The sequence below is a fragment of the Canis lupus genome, chromosome 14 (assembly GCF_048164855.1).
Source record: "Canis lupus baileyi chromosome 14, mCanLup2.hap1, whole genome shotgun sequence".
NCBI lineage: Eukaryota > Metazoa > Chordata > Mammalia > Carnivora > Canidae > Canis > Canis lupus.
In genome coordinates this window covers 11927683-11949000 of record NC_132851.1, presented here as the reverse complement: position 1 = coordinate 11949000, position 21318 = coordinate 11927683, and the positions used below count along the sequence as shown (strand labels likewise).

General features: G+C 37.6%; 1 protein-coding gene across 4 annotated transcripts in view; it reads right to left on the bottom strand.

Moving 5' to 3' along the window:
- Positions 1 to 2392: 2392 nt before the first annotated feature.
- PKHD1L1 (PKHD1 like 1) overlaps positions 2393 to 21318 on the bottom strand; it is a 147717-nt gene continuing 128791 nt past the window's right edge. For 2 of the 4 annotated variants that reach the window (XM_072774258.1, XM_072774261.1), the window contains 9 exons: positions 20423 to 20580; positions 18211 to 18346; positions 15073 to 15417; positions 11372 to 11523; positions 10808 to 10954; positions 10308 to 10461; positions 5971 to 6231; positions 3172 to 3215; positions 2393 to 2599 (listed from right to left, as the gene is read on the bottom strand). In XM_072774258.1, coding sequence (XP_072630359.1) covers positions 2576 to 2599; positions 3172 to 3215; positions 5971 to 6231; positions 10308 to 10461; positions 10808 to 10954; positions 11372 to 11523; positions 15073 to 15417; positions 18211 to 18346; positions 20423 to 20580 — 1421 coding nt within the window. In that variant the 3' untranslated portion in view covers positions 2393 to 2575. Of the gene's footprint in view, positions 2600 to 3171; positions 3216 to 5970; positions 6232 to 10307; positions 10462 to 10807; positions 10955 to 11371; positions 11524 to 15072; positions 15418 to 18210; positions 18347 to 19299; positions 19393 to 20422; positions 20581 to 21318 lie in introns of those variants that run through there. The other 2 variants (XM_072774260.1, XM_072774262.1) reach the window with 2 other exon arrangements.

The window sequence follows — 21318 nt, the reverse complement described above, 5'->3', positions numbered from 1 at the left end:
TAAATCTTTTTAGGTTTCAAGTGTCCTTATCTGGAAAAGGGGACAATAGCTTCATAGGGTTATTGTAAGGAAGAAGCCCACAGAGAACACTCAGTGTATATCTGGCACTTGGTAGCCATGGGGTGAATCTTTATTTTGTTATTGTTAGTAGTAGCAGTAGTATTCTAGGTAGCACTTTGGGATAAAATAGAGAAGAGGTAAAAGTCGATGGACTATCTAGAAGTCATTGCAATGATCAGAGATGATGAAGCTTAGAAAAGAGTAGAAACAGTAGGACAAGATATAAACATTTTACTTATCATCAGAAATACAGGAAGGTATTCTTCTTACCTTCTTATCCTCTGTTCCTTACATTGACCGAAGAGGGGGCATTACATTTACTTCATGAATTTTTCACAGCCTGGATAGAAAAATCCTAATACACCAGTAAATAGTCACTTCTAACATTAAAACGTATTTTTTTAATTAAAAATGAATTTCTAAGACAGCATTGTTCAAAGAAACTTTTTTTAAAGGTGGCCAGCTATGACAGAAGGCTATTGAAAGCCATATTGTCTAGGATTCCTAACAGCAACGACTCTGACACCAATCCACATTGTGTGCCCCAAACTTCGGAGAGGTACCCCTTTAAAATCTGTCCTAGCCAAAACTTCTATTTTAATATCTAGTTAAAACGATATCCCTGAGATCTACAGAATAAATCCAAGCCCCTCTGATGGCATGGCACAGAAGACTGTTGTCTCTCCTTCCAGCCAGCCTCATGCCTTTTCTCATGTCACAATAGTGCTCCAGTAACATCAGACCGTTGTTTCCCCACGCTCCATGCTTCATTTGTCTACCAAACACTGTATCAGGATCTACTCATGCTAGATGTTTTGTTAGATGGCAGGAAGAAATGCTGAATAAGGGAGTGCCCTGCCTTCAAGGAACTCACTAACTACTGGTGTTCCAGCCTTTGTTCTCGCCACCACACCTTCCGCCAGGACTCTCTTCCTAGGCTCATCTCATTCTTTATTCCTCAACATTCATCTCAGGCATCATCTTTGGAAGCTGGGCGTCATTGATCTCCATCCTCACAGGATGCCCCTCTCCCCAGCCAAGTGCCCCTCTAGCACCCTCTGTCTATGGCCCTCACATACCATACGGCATCAATGTGATCTTTTCCCACGACTACTTCCCCAATTAGATTATGAACTATTAGAAGGTAGAGACAGCATCTTATTCCCTGTAGTCTTCTCACTAGAATGCCTGGTATCTCATAAATGCTAAATAGATGTTTGTTTGACTGAACAGAATGCCAAATATATACAGAGATATTCCGATTCGCTACCTGGTAAATGTTTATAACGTTCCTTAAGCAAGATTAACAATTATGTGGGGAGAATATACTAGGAAATGACATACAGAAAAGAAAGGTCTGGGCTTTGTTGAATTTTCTCAGCTATTTCCAATGCTTTCTCAGTGTTACTTCTGGATCCTGAATACCAGCTCTTCTTGCCCTGGACGTGACTACAATGCCTTTATTGAGAGTTCTTTCTCAAAATTAAACATTTCCTTTAGAATTTTCTGAGTAAAATGCAATTTTTATAGTATGAGAGCTTCAGTTAATTTATCTACATTAATTGTGATCTTTTCTTGCATTCCCTCATTTTATTCCCTTATTTTGCATTCCCTTAGTATCCTCTTGAAAATAAGTATTTTCATGGGGTCAAGGGAAGTCACACTCCTAATAGAGGCAATTTGAGTGGGAAGGCTGGTAAGCTGAGAACGTTTGGACTTGTACCAAAAGTTTATTCCAGCAGCAACAACAAAAACTTTTCTTAGAATAGTGGCCAGGTTTGGCAGGCCCAGAAATCTGGGACAATCTAGAATTTATGGGATTACTATGGATCTGAAAATCAGAAAATTAATCTGAAAAAGGTCTAAAATAATCTAATTTCTGGGACACCTGGGTGGCTCACTGGTTGAGTGTCTGCCTTGGATGCAGGTCGTGATCCCGGGATCCTGGGATCGAGTACTGCATCGGGCTCCCTGCATGAGCCTGCTTCTCCCTCTGCTAGTGTCTCTGCCTCTTTCTCTGTGTCTCTCATGAATAAGTAAATATTTTTTAAAGAATCTAATTTCTCCAAAATCCTTGGAAATTAGAATGACTTAAATCATTGAAAATCAGAGTTTTATGAATGGATAGAGGAAGTCAGATCCCCTAGTACATAGAAAAATTCAAAATGCTTCCAATCTGATTTAAGGATGGGTAAGTCAAAACTAGACAAGCTCTTTCAATAATATAAAGAGTTCTAATATTTGTAGGTACAGCAACTTGGAGGTGGTATATCTGCTTCTAAATCAAAGACTTTTTAAAGTTTTTTTGTAATGAAATAAGAACATACAAATATAAGGAATCAAAAGAAATTTATATTTTGAAGAAATCTGATTTTTATGGTAAAAGCTAATTAGTACATTTTATATATTACAAAAATATGATCAGCGTATTTTCTTGAAAATTCTATAGACTTTTTCTTCTACAACAAAATAGCTCATAAAAAGCAGCTCTTGCATTTCTATTTTCAGCCTTCCTTCAGGACAGCAGTTTAGTTGCATCCTGAAAAGTGAAAACAATATATTTTTTTTAAGTAGTAATAACAGCAGTGTGGTTTAAAATATGTTTCATTCATTTAACGGTTCTAATATTTCATGGTATGGTTAATCAGGCAAAGTAGTATTTTTTTTTTTTTTTTTGCAAAGTAGTATTTAAAAATTAGTATTTCGAAGTTTACCAGTGTATGTTAGAATCAGCAATGTACTCTTTTTGTAGAACTGGGGAGAGAGAATAGTGGTGCTTAAACTTTGTATTTTTCACATTCAAGTTGCCATTTAGTGGAATTTTGTGACTGTCTTATAAATAAAATACTAATTCAGAATGCAAAGTTATAAAATCCCAGCATTGGATTTCATTAATAGTTAGCATGGTCTGAATGCATTCCCCCCAAATTCCTATGTTGTAAACCTAATGCCCAATGAGATGGTATTTGGAGGTGGGGCCTTTGGGAGGTGCTTAGGTCCTGAGGGTGGAGCTATCATGATGAGATTTAGTGCTCTTATAAAGAACAGAGCACTCTCTAGGCCCTTCCACACTGTGAGGACGCAGTCTGTAGCCGGGAAGTGGGTCCTCACCTGACGGTAGTGGCACCCTGATCTCAGACTTCCAGCCTTCAGCACTGTGAGAAATAAATTTCTGTTGTCAATAAGCCACTCAATCTGTGGTATTTTGTTACAGCAGCCCAAATGGATTAGGATAATGGTGTTTAAATCACCTTTTGTTTTAATTAAAGAATGATTGATTATTTAGTAGCCAAGGAGAAGATGTTGGTTAACTTTTCTACCTGGGAAAAAAAAGCCCCAAAGAAAACACCAGGAATAATATCATTTACTAATAATTTGAAAACAGAATTTTCTGAATTTTATAACATCCCAAAGCTGTCAGGAACAAGAAGGCTGAAAGTCAGTGAAGACAATTAGAAAACAATGCATTTAACAAGGAAATACAAAAAGCACAAAGATATGCTGAGCAGTACTTATACTTTATATTTTAATACTTCTGAAAAGAAACAAATTTAAACAATATCTGTCATGCTATTTTTAAATGGACAACTGGTTTTACTTTTATTAGAATTCTGAAGATAAGAAAACTTGTATAAAAATACAATCACTTGTGTCCTGGTCATTTACCTATGGTCCCTGAGCTCCAAACCTACCCTTCCATATTCAGCTATAAGAGGCCAGGACTGAAGTCTGCAAACCACACTTCTCCCTTGACAGTTGGATCCTAATTAACTTCTGCCATTAAGAGGAAAGAAAGGATTATTTCTGTTGGATCATTGTTCTTGAAACCCCAATCTCCACTTGTTCGGCCACTCCTAGAAGTGTGTCCCTTCATCCTGACCCTGCCTATATTTAAATTTAAAATCTAGTCTTGGCTTTTATTCCTCAAAATTCTTCAGTATCCTTTTAAATTATTACCCTACCTCAAATTATTCCATCCTTCTTTGAATTTTGATTTTTACACAAATAAAAGAATCTACCTAGGTATCTTATAACTTAGAATATTTATCATCTTTTGAGATTTGGAGATCTGTATCATTTCTATATAAATCAATACTAATTATTTTATTTTATTTTTAATCCGGGTGAAGTCCATAGAATGTGAAATTTTAATCATTTTTAAAGTGGACAGCTCAGTAGCAATATGTTCACACTGCTGTGCAACTGATCTCCAGAACTGTTTTCAACTTCTTAAATCGTATCCGTATTTATGTACTGCTTTCATTTCATTAATCTATCAGAAACTCTCCATCATTCCTCCCATTAGATCAAGTGCAAACTGATTAGTATCTGCCAATCAAAGCTTTTTACAATTTGCTTATAATATCCCTAACTCAGCATTTCCCCCTAAGTAGCAGGGAGGCCTTATCCTTCTTTTAAAAACTAAAGTCAATTAAAGCACATATTCAGCACCTATAATAAATATGGCTTGTAGTACTTATCTTCTGAGTGCTCACAATTTATAAGGGAGATAGATTTGAATATGTCTAAGTTTAATAAATGTACACCACTGGAAAGGTTATAATAATGGTATAAACAAACTAGAATGGGAGAACAAGGAAAGGGAGAATTAAATGTATTACAGAGTGGGAAGGAAGAAAGGAACCCTGATAGAGGAGGTAGATTTTGAGCAAGACTGGGCAGCATGCCATGAGAAGCAGATCTGGTGAGTAGAGGAAAGCCCAGATGGAGGGAATATGTGGTATAGCAAGAATCTTTTCTATGAATGACTTGGCATAGGAGGCAGTCTTCAAGTCTGGTTCCAAGGACTTTGGGGTTGACTGTAATTTGCACGTAGTAAGGAATCTTTGAGGATTTGACAGGACATATTACTATGTGACCCTGTGCTTTAGGAAGATAAATATGACTGCAATGTGGAAGACAGGCTGAAAGTGAGGAGTTCAGAAGCAGGGAATTTAGGAGGCTACTGTGTGCCAAGTAAGTAAAAAAGGAAAGAGTTTTATGTGGAGCAGCAAGATTTTAAAGGAAGAATGGAGACATGACATTATGGATAGAGATGGATGCCCCAGGGCCCCTCCAAGGGACATGGAGCTTGAAGGCAAGAGACAAGTCTAAGAAAGATCAGCCTGAGCGATGAGAAAGATGATGTTGGCATTAACTCTGATGGGGTGCCAAGAAGACAAGCCCCTTTGGAAGGTGATGATGAGGAATTCCATGCTGAACATGGATAGTTGAAGATGTGTTTTTTCACTCCCACTTTTTGCTTTGCTCCTATCATGTCCCTGTTTTGAAGTACCTTTCCCTCCAATTCCACATTTTATTCATTTTTTAAATAATCCTGTGTGTAAAGTGCTCCTGGAGGGGTGACACCAACCATTATCCCAATCATGGTAGCCCACAAGGATCACTTTTTCCTCTGAGCCTCCCCAATAGTCACTGTCTGTGTCTGGTACTAGCACTTTGCTTTCCCTCTGTGGAACCACATCTCCACATTCCTAGCACTTCAGTCCGTGTGAGCCAGGCCAGGTTAGCTAGAACACAGTATCTGATGGCCCTAGTGATTGGCCCAAGATGAGACATGTGACTCAAGCTAGGTCAATGATACTGCTTCGGAATTTTGCTGAAACAGTTGAGCTGAACTTCTGCCTGCTTGTAACTGAAAAAGAGTCCAACATTAGCTTCCCATTGCCCACATTCTCATGTGCCACTGTGTAATGTGAGCCACATTTCCTGTAAAGTCATCTTATCTCTACCATTGAAGCTATTACTTTCTCAAGGACCACAGCCATGTCTCTGGGTTCCCAGGAGGTGCCATGCGTAGTGGTTATGCCTTCAGTCTCTATGCAGTAAACATTTACTGGAAGCTCAGTATGCACAGACATACATTACATAACGATGAACTATGCTTACCTGGATTTATGTTCAAATTCAAAACTGTGGCCATGAATATTTCTGAGAGCAGCACTTTTCCCATCAGACAGATAATCGCTATAATCATTATCTGGGCAGCTGTGCCCACAGTTGGTGCTTTGCTGTTGCTGTTGCTGTCACTGCTGCCTCCACCACCACTGGTGCCACTGCCACTAGAGATAGACTGTGCTGGTAGGCTTAGGGTCGCAGATTCTACCCGGACAATATCATCCAGTATAAATTCAATCTTATAATTTTTTCCTAGGGAGAAAAACCATCAGGGAATATCACTTCCCTTTATGATTTGTTTTTACACAGTTCCAATTGGGTTTTCATTAACTTAAAAATACCATATAATTCCTAATGAAGTATTTTTATAAATTGAGCCAAACAGATTGGTTTAAGTATAAACAAGTATAAAGGTCTCAGAGTTTCATTTGCCCATCAACTACAGGCAAGTGGAGTCTGGGTAGATTTTATTTCTGTAGTATCAGTATTTGCTTCTTAGGGATGCCTTCTTAGTGCCCAGGACTAGAGAAAGGTCGCTTGAAATGAGGGGCAGTAAGGAAAGGAAATGAAGATGCTGAACCTCTGTTCCATCCCTGGATACTTGACCTAGGATCAGAGAAGTCTCAGCCTTAGCTGGGGGAGATGGGGATAGAACTTCAAATTTCAAACATACAGAAGAGTTAAAAGAATTGTACAACAATCACCCATATACTCTCCACTTTGATTCAGCAATTTTACTACTTTCCATATTTCCTTTTAGTCAGATGCTATTTTTGTGTTGCATGATTGTGACCCTTTCTTTCTTCTTTCCCCAGGTAGACAAGATGAGGAAACTTGTTCTATATTTTTAGAGTATGAAACATAAAAAGCTCATCCAAATACTTTTTAATCCATATGTTAAGTCTTCCCACAGTTTTGAACATGAGATAAACAATATATTTTTCCTTGACATAATTTCTTCTAGGATTAGTGCTGTCATTAATAGTGGTTACCACACAGAGTTTGCAATGCTTGTCACAACCTAAAGTTTTCATTCCTCTCTCTTTCTGTAACCTTTAAAAAAAATCATTTGTTTTCTTTCTTTCCCTCCCTTCCTTCCTTCCTTTCTTTCTCAGAGAATAGAATTAGATCTTGAACTGCATTGTGCTTTCACAAACAATAGCAATACATTCTATAACTTTCAAGATGGAAGGTCATTGTTCTATAGAATTTTCTGCCACCATTATAATCCATGACAATGGCACATTTAAGTTTCCTTTTTCCTTTTTTTTTTGCAGCAGGTTTATTTTTTTCTTAATGATTTTTCTGTATAAAGAATTTAGGTTGGGGGATCCCTGGGTGGCGCAGTGGTTTGGCGCCTGCCTTTGGCCCAGGGCGCGATCCTGGAGATCCGGGATCAAGTCCCATGTCGGGCTCCCGGTGCATGGAGCCTGCTTCTCCCTCTGCCTGTGTCTCTGCCTCTCTCTCTCTCTGTGTGTGTGACTATCATAAATAAATAAAAATTAAAAAAAAAAAAAGAATTTAGGTTGGTTTTGTTGTTGTTGTTTTCTCCTGCAGAACTATGAAAAAGCCCAAGAGGGCCTTGTGGATATGCCACCCCATGCAGGAGAATGGAAGAACCCAGCTAAAATCCAGAATCAAAATCTTGGTGATATGACTTCAATCAAGCTATACCAGCTGAAAATCCAGATATCACTGAGCAGAGAGGAGCCATCCCTGCCCAAATTCCTGGCCCACACTACTGTACTACTGTGAGCAAGTGAAATGGCTGTTTTTTGAGTCATTAGATTTGGGGGCAGCAATAGAACAGAAACAAGAACTGTAAATCATCTAGGTTGCTAGGTAAATATGTGATTTACCAAAATCACAAAATGTGATTATCCGGTAGTAATACTATTTTTATCCAGGTTGCTCAAAGATGCAGCCTCAGCTGTTTACCACTTTCTTTTTCTTCTACTCTTTTCTTACCTCATTCTCACATCCCCATTTTCTGTGTTAGAAACCACAACCCATACCTCCCCTAACTGGGTGGCCCTTGATTTGCCTTTTATAGAGTTATAAATAGAAGAGGGTGTGAGACCACACCATCAGGCTCCAGTCTAATCGGCAAGGGGATTTCCTACATGCAGTAAATGTGGTGGTTACCTATTAGAAGGAGTTATTAAAAAATTATGTTTTTAAAATTTTTTCTCAGGTGCTTTATTGTTATTACAATTTTATAGTGGTTAATCTACAACCTGGCTAACTGATCTAAAGCTAATGAAGAAAGATGACTATATTTGGTCTTCCTTACTATACATAACCAGGGAACTGAGACCCTACACTTGATGAAAGTCAGAAAGTAAGACAGGAGGCAAGCAAGCAATGGTGGTTCTCCATAAGCAGGTCAGATAGATTCTCCAAGGGAAGCTTTCACTATGAAGGAAAATTTACTCCATAAAAGAATGCTATTTTATTATCACAATAAAACACAAAAACCTATACTATTGCTTCAGCACTCCAGTGATCCTGGTTATTTTGCTATTTGGAAGTGGTAGTTTGCAGAACATGTCTCTAGGTTGAGGTTTTGCCGCTGGGCAACTTTTGGGTCCATTTTCATGGGGAAGTGGCAACTTTCTCCTCACCTGGGGTTCCTGTTAAGTACCTCATTTCCCAGAAAATAGTCCCCATTCTACTATCATTTAGGCTGACTCTTAAAGAATTGGGCTCTGCCCTTAACCAGCCAGTATATAGGACACTCTAGGTATTATCTAGGAGCACAGTGTTAGACTCATTGACATTTGAGTCCCATCAAACACTAGGTTGAGATACTGCTGCCTAGCAGGCAGACCAAACGTCTCTGGTTTAAGGCATCCTCAAAGCAAGAAGAAACAAGAAATAAGGAAAAAACATTTGGAGGAATGATTCTAGTTTTTGATATTTAGTTAATATGAAAAAAGCAGACTATTGTTAAAATTCCCTTTACTTATTTTACTCTTTATTTTTACTTTTATTCTGACCTTTAGTATGTATATATGTGTGAGATAACAGTGGTAAGAAGTGGGGTGTACCAATATAACTTTTCAGAAGTTAGATCCTATAAAGGTCTTAAGTGGGCCCAGATTAATGGTAAATAGATTAATGCAAGCCTGTCTCAGGAATAAGCGGTTTATCCATTTTTCTCTTTTAGATACTTTGCAATCTATCACCAATAGATACTCTACAACCTATCTGTTTTGGGCTCAGTAGAAAGGTTTTTACCAACTGACGTTATGCCATCAACCTATATGAAGATAATATAAGAAACATCACAATGGGGGTGCCGGGGTGGCTCTGTTGGTTAAGTGTCTGCCTTAGGCTCAGGTCATGATCTCAGAGCCCTGGGATTGAGCCCCACGTTAGGCTCCCTGCTCAGTGGGGAGTCTGCTTCTCCCTCTCCCTCTGCTCCTCCCCTCACTCATGCTCTCTCTCTCTTGCTCACTCTCAAATAAAGTAAAATATTTTTTAAAAAAGAAATATCACAATGAAGATATGACTATTTAATGTTGAAGATATCACTTCATACAGATTTATTGGGTATGAGAACTCAGAGGAGACATTTGTTCTGACCTCAGAGCAATTTATAATTCTCCACAACTGGTTTGTTTACCTGATGGGCACTGTGGAATCATGATAATGCTTATGTTTTCTCATTTGCACTGGCTTTCAGAAAGCCTACAATCCACTCTTCAGTCCAACTCTGAACTCTTGCATGGGCTATTAAATCTATAAAAGTCTATCGTGTCCTTCTTCTTTAATTTGAAAATCTAAATATTAACTGTTTTTATTATAAATGTAAATGCATAGTAAAAAGTTAGAAAAGTACACAAATGGATAAAAAATATGAGTTATGATATAATTTTGGTTCATAGCTTCAGATTACTTATTTAATCTCCTTAATTGCTTGTTTTAGTTCCTTTTTTTAAATTCCTACTTGGTTTTGTATATTAAATATATTTTTGTAAGCTAGATGTTATCTGGCATGTTTTCTGAAGCAAAATATAGTGTTCCTTTTTTTTTTTTTTAAGATTTACTTATTTATTTTAGAGAGAACACAAGCGGAAGGGTCAGAGGGAGAGGGAGAATCTCAAGTAGATTCTGTGCTGAGCCCCAGGGCTCCATTTCACAACCATGAGATCATGACCTGAACCAAAACCAAGAGGTAGATGCTTAACTGATTTGCACCACCCAGGTTCCCCTAAGGTGTTCTAGTTTCTATAATTTATCAACCAAAATGTTATAGAACACTTTGTTCAACTATAATTGTCCCTATCACAGATATATGTGAAGATCCAAAATAGTACACTCACCTGTTCTAAGTAGAGTAAGGTCTGTATAGTTGGCCCAACAGCTGCTAAATGGAATTGTTGTGTTTCCACTAAGACCACTGATTTGGTTATTATTGGAGTCCTTTAGTATGGCCTTCAAAGTCAGTGAAGTAATCCCAACTGATACACAATTACCCTGAAGGAAAAAGTAGTGGAGAATTTTATTTGTCTTGTTCCCCTGGTTCTTTTTTAAGATGTGCACAACTTTATTTTTTAAAATGCCTCATTGCAAATTCAAAATCTGCAGAAGCTCCTTTCCCTACCCAAAGACTTGACAAATACAGGTGAGCACTGGGACAAGTCCACTGGAAAGGAACATTTTTTAAAACATGAAAAGATTATAGTCATAGGTATTAGTTCAGCTTTTAAGGGGCAGTGTAATCCTCAGGTTGCCCATGGACCAGGATTCTTAAAGTTGGATCACTCTCCAAAATTTATAGCTTAGCTTCTTTTCTCAACTAAAGCTTTGAGCCATGACTTACATCGGAATCTACTGCCTTTATTGAAGGCTGCTGAGAAAATGCCTGTCCCGGTGGTGCTGCCACTGGCTGAGTGATCACTGACAGCGAGGACACAGAGGCCACATGATGAACAGGAAATGCAAACCTTTCAACTGGCTGGGCAGTCACCTGTAAAGAATTGGTCATGAGTGATGAAGTGGTTTTCACATGATAAATTACAGTCAGTAGAAAATTCTTCTTAGCGAGGCTAAGTGTAATATGTAATAATAAGTGTAAAAATATGTTCAATATGTGAAGTTAATTTATTACAGTATTTCCTCTGGATCAAATTTGTGAAGCACTGTTCTAAATAATCACAGCATAGCACATTTTATACCAATAAATACTTTTTAAAGAAGATATGCTCCTTTTTCAACTACTTTATCATTTCAGTTATAACATTAAAAAAATAGCCAACATTGCCTTCTAAATTATTTTTTTTTGCCTTCTAAATTATTGTATTGAACTATAAAGAGTTAAAATAAGAAATAAGCAGCAATGTTTTAAAAATAGCTAAGATGAATTTTTCTGGTGACCTTTTCTTACCTTAATCCAGGCAGAATCACTTGTGCTGGGGATAGGACTGGTAATAGACATGGAAGAGATATTAAATCCAATGATACTACTTGTTCTTCCTAAAATTACAGCTTGTCCAAGAGAACTAGCAATTTTTTGAAGTTCAGATAACTGCATCTGACCTATGGGGAAACAGTAATATGATGTATGGGTTATAAGAATATAGGATTATGAGAGTTTTTCACTTTAGTTTCTTTTGCATGGCTCCATCCACATACTGGAATCCTGTAGCTTTTTCACCACATATGAGCTGAATATGACAAAGTCATATGAATGAGATTAGGAAAATGGAGAACTCAGCAGAATATGTTTTTAAGCTGCAATTAAAGAAAAACCAAAGGTGGATAAAATAGATACAAGAAAAGTGAATGAAAGCATAGTGGGAAAATATTAATTTAATACTTTCCCATGCCATTTTTTATTGAGACATGAAGCACTATCATGCAAGTCTATCACCACATACCACTTTTTAAAAAATAGAGTTTTACTTTTGGAGTGTAAGGATAATTAGTATCATTGAATTTACACAATGTTGTATATTAGTAAGTTCTGAAGTTAACACTACATTACTCACAAATTGCTGCTTGCTGTAGGCATTGATGGTTTTCAAGGTTAATTTTAATGCTACAGGCAGTTTCTATTGTCTTTGTCTAGCTTGGCAGGCCCTCTTATACCTTCTGGCCCCACAGGGCTCACTACCTAAAAAGTGGCACCCCTATCTACCATACTCATTAGTCAGAGCCTCATAATTTTGCTTGATGCCTTTTTCTACTTCTTCTCTCCCCTACACCATAAAAATCAATTACCAGTTTCTAGATCTGTTTGTCCCTACTGTTGAAATCCTAGTCAAAGCCATCATTTACTAAAACAGCTTTTAAACTGGTTTTCTTGTATCCATTCTGTCCTTCCTCCACGCCATTCCATACATTGTAGTCTGAGTGATCTTTTAAAAAACAACTGTAGGGGCACCTGGGTAGCTCAGTGGTTGAGTGTTTGCGTTTGACTCAGAGCGTGACCCTGGGGTTCTGGGATTGAGCCTGCATCAGGCTTCTTGTAGTTAGCCTGCTTCTCCCTCTGCCTCTCTCTCTCTGTGTCTCTCATGAGTAAATAAATAAAATCTTTAAAAAATAGAAAATAATAAAAAAAATAAAAACCAACAATATCCAAGATATTTTTGAAGTACAGTAAGCCTTGACAATGGTTCCTGACAACAGTTACCCAGCACCTGCTATACCCAGAATCCTGCTTTGAGGACTATGAGCATTGCATTTCCTCTGTCAAGGCTAAACCATAATGCTCAGTGTGCTCAGGAAGAAGGAGGCAGATGATCTCACATAATCATGGTCTTAGGAAATTTCAGTCCTGTCAGTTTAACAGGTGTCTATTATTGGTGGACTCAGACCCTCTGGATAAATGCTTACTTTCAGATTTCTTTCTCTCCTTCACCCCCTTCCCCGCCCTCCTTCCATATACTCTTCTCCAGATGGCTTCCCAAGTGTGAGGGCTTGTGTGACCTTGTAGCAGCCCGAAGGTGCTTCATATCCACAGACTACTACTACAACTTGTCCTCACTGGTTTGGGTGCAATGTGGCAGGTCTAATCTGCCTGCACTGTTAACAGGTTTTCTCTGACTGCCTGACATGTGAAGGTGTCCATTTCTGGTGACAGCCACCTCAAGAAACCAAAGTCCTTAATCCCTTTCTACAGCATCTGAGAACTCCTAGATATCTAGACACCATGTGAAGGCTGTGGAGAGCCAGAATAGTACTACATGCACATCGTCCTTGCCACTTCCCAATATTTTGCTGTGAAATTCTTCTATGCCGAGTTGTAGGCCTTTCCTTGAGACTGGAAACTCTATCCTAGAATATGTCTGAGAAATGTGCTATTTGCCTGTTCCTCTGACTGCTCCTATCTCCATGTTCTTAGACTATATTATACCTAGATGGCTAAATCTAACAATATAAAACTGCTTAAAGGGGATAAGCGGATGGAAGAGGTTGTGGATGAAGAAATTTAGATCACATATAGGAGATAAGATAGTTTCTTTGGACATCTGAGTGGCTACATGGTCTTGTATGACCCCGTGACATATAAAGGCTTACCAGGAATTTCTGAGAGTCTATGTATGTACCATGGAAACAACTACAACTCCTAAAATAATTGACTATGTCCAGTTAAAAGCCCTGACTCTCTGAGTACTAGAAAGTACAGGGCCAATGAAGGAAAGTAACCTATGACCACATAGAAAACATTATGTGAGGTTTCATTACACCACAAACCTATGCTTCCTATTTCAACAAAGAGAGTTGATCACCTCCTTCCACTCCAGAAAGCCTTTCCACAGGCTTACCTTTCTATAAGGGAAGAATCCTTATAGAACAGAGGTCTGCCTAGCCAGTAGAATTCCAGAACAGTATGTGACAGATACATTGGGTCAATCCTTGGACACAAACCTCCTGGGGGTAATGAGTGATGACCCCTAAAGGAATAAAGTAAGAACTTCACCCAGTACCCAGGTTTACAAGTAAGAGAGCCCAGAGGGGTGAGGGTGTGTGTGGGGGGCGGGGGGGGGGGGGCGGTGGTAATGAAAAAGATGCTGGACAGAGATAAGGCAGATCCAGATTTTCTGAATCTAAGATTTATATAGTTTGGAGGCTGTCTTTAATAAAAAGAATGAGGACAAGTCTTACTTTTGCAACTTGTATAGTAACAATGATTGGGTCACATTATTAAATGGACGTTTCTCCCAAGGTCTTGAAAGTTAAAAGTCCCTCCTATGACCTGCAAAAGTTAAAGGCCTTGAAACTTAAGCTTCATTAGCTGGATGGTTCCACTGACAAGGATCTAGGTCTCATTTTTTTGGAGATGGATGTGCCTAGTTGAGACCTGTGCCTGACTACTGGAGGCAATGGCATGGATGGTAATGCATGCTGAGGATGGATGCCAAGAGGCCAGGGAAGTTCAGTTGCACCTCAAGACAAGCTTGTGCCAAGCAGAGAAGACCACCTACCCTGTAGGATAGAGAAAAGTATGACAGCTGGTGACACCAAATGGATCAGTCAAAGGATTAAAGAATTTCCTGCACATTTGCATTTGTTAGGGTAAATCTCTGAAGATCTACTCTTTTCCTTAGGAAAATATCCACAGTACTTTTAGCTTATGAAGAAAAGAGCTTCTTTTTGTTTCCCATGATTTAGCACCTGCCTACTCTCAATTTTCATCTCCAGGAAGCTTACCCTTCCTGGCTCCTTCCACCACAGACAAATCAGACCTACTCCAGTTCTTCTAATGCACCACAGCCACCAACTTTTTCTTAGACTTGAACGTTTTTACCTTTCTCCTTTCATTGAAAAACTCTTTTTATGCTTAATTTCATAGCTATAAAGTCAATTCCTTTGGTCACCTCTCAAATCTTCCATATTAGGTCAAATCCTTTTTGTTGAGTTTACTAATTGCTAAAATAACAAAATAGAGGCTAAAATTCCTTCATAAGTCCAAAAGAGTTTGGGAATACAGAAGTAGAGTACAGAAAAGAGTCTTTAGGTCCAGGGTTTGGGATGTGGGGTTGGTGGGATTTCCTGAGCCAGGTTTATGAGGCCCTGATCGGGTTATCTGTAAATGTGGATCTGGTATTACGTTCTTCCAACTCACATGTCTTCTCTTCATACCTGCAGTATCATTGCTTATGAACTGAGGAGGAGGATCTCCAATCTCCAATTCCACCGTGAGTCCCATGGATCTCTTCCTCCGCAGACTCTCCCCTTGTATGATTTTGCTGACTCGGATTTTGTCACTTGGTATCTTTAGGAACAAGGCAAGATTTCTAACCAGATTATGAGAGATATAGAAGTCATCCTCTGTTACAGCAGGTAATTGGAAAGAAACAAATATGACTGCAGTGGTGTGGATTTCAACAGGTGTAGTTCCTTTAACCAAAAGGTAAAGCATCTGGTAGATTCTATCAAAGTAGTTTTCACCAAGGACAGTGGAATTCAGGTTAGGAAGGAATTGCTCTATGAAGGAAAAAAGCCAAAACAGCACAGTTAAAAATACTTATGCTATCACAAATTACATGTGGTATTTAATATCTGTTTAAACATAAGAAATTCTGAAAAAAATTCAACAGTAATCTTCCATAGGAAAGTATATATATTAAAAACAAAAACACTATAGAACTGACATGCAAAATTAAAGTCAACCCTTTAAATAATACCATTAATCGTCATTATACATTACATTTATTAAAACAATTAGCTATAGATACAGTAAAATTGAGAAATAAAATTCAATTATGAACCCAGGAGCCTATATTATATCTGTAACAGTATTTACATGTTCAAAATTTTAAAGCCTAAATTTTAATGCCAAAGGCATTTGGCAATTTAAAAATGTAAATTTAACTTTAATAGTCATCTAGTTTATGCAGTGCTATGTATCAACTCTTAAGGAGCATTTATAATTCAGTGCTTCTATTTTATCAAGGACAGAAGTATGTAATACAAATGAAGTATGTAATAAAATATTTCAGAGGTGTTTTATACCAATGAAACAGGTTTATATTTCAGCCTGAAATATCTTTGGTTAATGCAAAACAAATTCTACCAGGGAACTGACTTTTGTAAAAGTGACTGAGATTTTTATACATATAAAATGAATGAATATATATATGATTTTATGGCAGAGTATCAAAAATGTCTAAGAGCTAATAAACCCACTAGCACATACTGAGCCCAAAGGCAGAGTTATATAATAGCACTGGAATGAGACATGTAGCTTACCACATTTCATGGTGAAGCTTACTAATAAAAATAGATTAAAATTTTAGGAAGAAGAAATTTCTTATGAATGTAATAGACATTCATAGAAGTTGGTATTAAGAAGCCATTTAATTATTACCATGTATTTCTTTCATATCTACTAGTATAAGTTCTAGATGCAATTTGGTTTAAACACTCTGTGAATCTGAAGAATATGCCTTTATATTATGATTTGAAGCTGCTCTCAAACTACATTTAGAGGGGCATGCACTATTTGTCCAAGGTAACTTTCTTATATCTTCATGTCTTCACAGTAATAGAAGGAAGTAAAGAAATACATAATAAACCATTTTGGGCAATCTAAAATAATATGTATAGATTTATAATAGAGGGAAATTATTTTGCATTCTAAGTGCCAAAGCAAAATGTTCATTTAAAAATAGTGCTGTATCAGAAAAAAATATTTATAGGAAAGTGGTAGTAATAGTGTTTTGTAGCCCTTCAACACTTGGGTAACCAACTCCCTATATTAAATAAGTGCTGTTTGTTGAGATAGTTTCTATTTCCCTGATTTGAATTATAGAGTACTTGGTACTGAAAATGTTTTTAAAAAGAATTAAAAATTTATGAAAATTAAGCTGCAAATACAGGTAGTTATTTGTATATAAAAGTGATAACCCAGACTCTCTTATCTTATAAGAAGGCAATATGACATACTGGTCAAGTGCATGGCTTCTAGAGCTAGACTCTCTGGGCTCAAGTCTTTGTTCTGCCCTCACCATCTTTGATACAATGGACTGAATTGTGCCTCCTCCCCTAGATTCACATGTTAGAGCCTTAACCCCCAATGTAAGGGTATTCAAAGATGGGGCCTTTGACAAGTAACTAGGCTTAGATGAGAATGGGGACTTCATGATGGATTAGTGCTCTCATAAGAAGAGATATTGACAGCCTGCTGTTGCTCTCTCTGACAGTGAGAAGGCAGCCCTCTCCAAGCCAGGAGAAGGGCTTTCACTGGAACCTGATCCTACTAGCACCCTGACCTCTTACCTGCAGCCCTAGAGCTGTGAGAAAACAAATTTCTCTTTTTAAGCCATTTCATGGTATTTTGTTATAGCAGCCAGAGCTAAGGCAGAGACTGTGGCAAATTGATTCACCTCCTTGTGTCTCAGTTTACTTATCTGTACCTACCTCATAGAATTATTATTAGAATATAGTAACAATGAGTTGTTATATACAAAGCACTTACAACAGTGCCTGGCACATAGTAACATTTCTGGAAGTATCAGCTATTCAGACTATTAGTAGAAATAGAACTTGCTCCATGGACAGTGATGAATATGGGTTATCCATTCATACTCTCATGTCTAGCTGATGTTATGACCTACAGCACACATTTATATAATTGTTAACCAAGATTATGGGGCATATCTAAAAATGATAAGTAGCACATTGGAATGGAATATATTGGCCTTACTAGAACCCTGCTTAAGAAAAGGACTTCAATGAGCAGATATAAATTCAGGTCTTGCAAATATTGGTAAGTGGGTAAGTTTAGACTTTTCCATATATTTCATTTAAATCCAGAATTCATTATATTAACTTCATTATGTTCAGCTGATGTTATACTAGCTTTCTTGGCAATACTCTAGTAACTGTCAATTAATTTTGGCTCTGACCTTTGGATAGGAATAAAAGTAAAGCAGAGAGAGGGTAAAAATTCTGAGACAAATATCTTCTGTTCATAGGAATAACTGAACTACATGTAGAACGTAAATGTTCTTAGGGGGAAAGGACTGTGCATGATACACAAAGCTAATATCTGCATGTGTACAGATATATGAGTTCCATCAGGAATAACCTTTCAGGACACATATGTTATAAATGAACACATCTTAGAATTTGGTGGACTGTGGCTAACAATACTTTGTCTTGCATTCATCAATGGCTAAGGAACTAAAAATATTAATAGTGAAACATTACAAAGAATTTTATACATAATTAAGTACATATGTAATGTGTACTTTATTTTTTTTTGAGGAAAAGTACCTGTGTACAGATGTCTATTAAGTTCACAGTGTTTCTGTTGAGGATTCCATACTGTATTTCTGGGGCAAACCAATGCATTGTTCACGTAGACATCCAAACGCTGAAGTGTGGGGAAAAAAATTCCTACAACTACAGCCTGTCAAAAACAACATTTTTGTTTCTTAAGAAAATAATGACACAGAATATTTAGAATTTAGCCTTAGAAATGTCCTTCAATTATATATGCCTTCTGTAAAATAGTAAAACTAAGTTTTATGGATTGATGATAAATACTGAGTTAAAATTTGTAAATGATCTTATATTGAATCATTCATATAGATGTTTAATTTAACTCTTAATTGATGATTTTCAGTAGAAAAGTATAAGGTAAGAATTATTAGAAGAGTATCTCTAAAAGAAACATTTCCTTTAAAAGATAACAAAGTTCCAAAATAGGCTTTCAACTTCAGGGGCAGGGAGAAACAGGGAATTTAGCAGCGCTCTATAATACAACCACACAAAATTAGTTAATGTTGAAAAAAATGCTTACCTCTGAGATAAATTTGGTAGTAAGACTGTTAAAAATTCTTCAAAATAACTATACTTTCTGATTCAATTTTGTCCATTTTCCATGTTTATATTCCTCACATCCCATGCTACAGGTATAATCATAAAGTAAGGAGACTAGCTTTTACAAGAGCAGGGAGAGATTAATAAGGAATCTAATAAGCTATACATAATTTTAGAATCTTCTTTTGAGATTGTCTTCAGAGGCTCAGAATATTAACAGTCACATTATTTTGTAGTTATTTTTAAAATTAAAAATATTCTCTTCCATTAAAAAATTGAGGGCCTATCTAAGCCAGGCCCTATTGTAGGAGCTGTTGTAAGTCCCCTCTCTTTGATCTTATATTCTAGTGTGAGGAGAGAGACAAATAAGTAGTAGAAATAGTAAGTAAAATATGAAGCATGTTAGAAGGTAGTAAGTGCTATGGAAAAGGAAACGTAGATCAGTGTATGCATAATTGGGAGACCTAAGTGGGGCTTATGAGTGAACAGGCTAGGCCTATTGGGGGAATAGAGGGGCTCCAGGGAGGGAGAGTCACCTACGGTAGACTGTTCCAGGCAGACTCAATATCTGGAACCCAGGCCCAGGTGGTAACAGATCTGAGGTGGTCTGGAACAGCAAGGAGCCCGGTGTGGCTAGAGGAGTAGAAATCAGAGAGCTATGAATGTGAGGATTTGGCTTTTATATAAAGCCCAATGGGGAAATTACTGCAGTGTTTGGGGCAAGGAGTGACCTGGTGTGGCTTATATTTTGAAGTCCCTCTGTGGCTACTGAGGTGAGAACAGACAGTAGGGCAGGCAGAGGCAGAGCAGCAGGAGGAGTTGGGAGCCAACTGCCTTAATCCAGGGAAGAAATAACATTGGCTCCAAGTGGGCGGTAGCAGTGACGGTGGTGAGAAGTGGTCAGATTCTGGATATGCTGAAGGGACACTCAACAAGATTTGCAGATAGAGGATTAGGAATATGACCCAAACAAAGGAATCAAGAATGGGTCTAAGGTTTTATCTCCAGCAACTGAAAAGATGAGATTGCTCTCATCTGAGAAGGGGCAGGTGTCTCTCTGTTACTAGTCTCTCTGCTTCGTCTTATCCACATTCTTTTTTCTCATTTCTAATCCTTTGGGATTCTCAAGTCTCATACTCTTGGGGGGAAAAAAAACTCAATTATGAGATTACTGTTTAACCTCACACTCTTCCCAATGACATGGGATACATAAACTTAACCGTCCCAGCTGATGTGATAGCAAAAATGTGATATTATTGCAGATATTTAAAATAACATGCTGTGATCTCTGAAGTAAATTCCAAAGGTGTATTCTTAAAATATATAAAGAGCAGCATGGAAAAATAAATATATAATTCCAGTGCCCAATTCTGGATGTGCACTATTTGTATGTAAAAGTTGCTGCCAATCACACAAATCATAGGCCTCACTGTCATGTTTCAGATGTAGAGCAGCAGCATCAAGTGTATATGGGGGAAAGGTGTTTGGTATGCATATGTTCTCAGGCTGCTAAAAACTTTCTGGACTAACAGTATTTTTAGTAGTACCCTGATGATCCTTGTGACGATGTTCAAGAGAATAGGGGAAGAGATAAAGTCCTTAGCATATAGAAATATATGTCAATAACCAAGACCAATAATTCAAATTATTTCTCTTGTGTTACCTTTTTATGGTCAACATTAAGCAACATCAGTCGAAGATTCTGAGGAGTGGTACCAGTGAAGTAAACCTCATAAGATTTGTTCAGAGCCACAATGCTATGAAACAGGGACAGTCTTCTCTGGCATGTGTATCCGGCACACCAGCCATGATCCTGTGGGCCTAAAGCCACAAAATGAAATTCTGTATTATGTATATTCTATATATGTATATATATGTGTATATATACATATATATAATATATTCTGTATTATGAATATTATTTAACACAAAGTCTGAAGAGCAATTGCATTAAAAATAAATTACAGCAATAAAGTTCAGCATTTATATCCATTATCCATTCACCCATCTATACTTAGCTTAAAAGGAAAGCAGGGAAGCAACTCCTCCTTACTACCCTTACTTTTTTTTGTACAGTGTAGGGTAAAAAAGGTAAGTTAATGTGTGAGTTTGCATTGAAAGGGTCATTGAAGGAACAGTAGATTTATATGATTCTCTACTTCACTAATCATTTTTAAGCCCAGGCCACACGGTAGGAAAGAATGCTTGATCCTTTCTCCTACCTATCAAATGTGAGTTTAGGTGGGGAGCCAACTTTCTAAAACTCTTTAACAAGAAATATGATGCTACAGAGTTAAATTATTAAACACAGAGCCTGTTGGGGTGCCTGGGTGGCTCAGTCAGTTAAGCATCTGCCTTTGGCTCAGGTCATAATCTCAGAGCCTGGGATGGAGACCTGCATAGGGCTCCTTGCTCCGTGGGGAGTCTGCTACTCCCTTTGCCCCTCCCCCTGCTCATATTCTTTCTCTCTCTCTCTCTCTCTCTCTCTGTCTCTCTCTCTCCCCCCCCTCTAAAATAAATAAATAAAAATTTTAATAAAAAACAAAAAATAAAAACAGA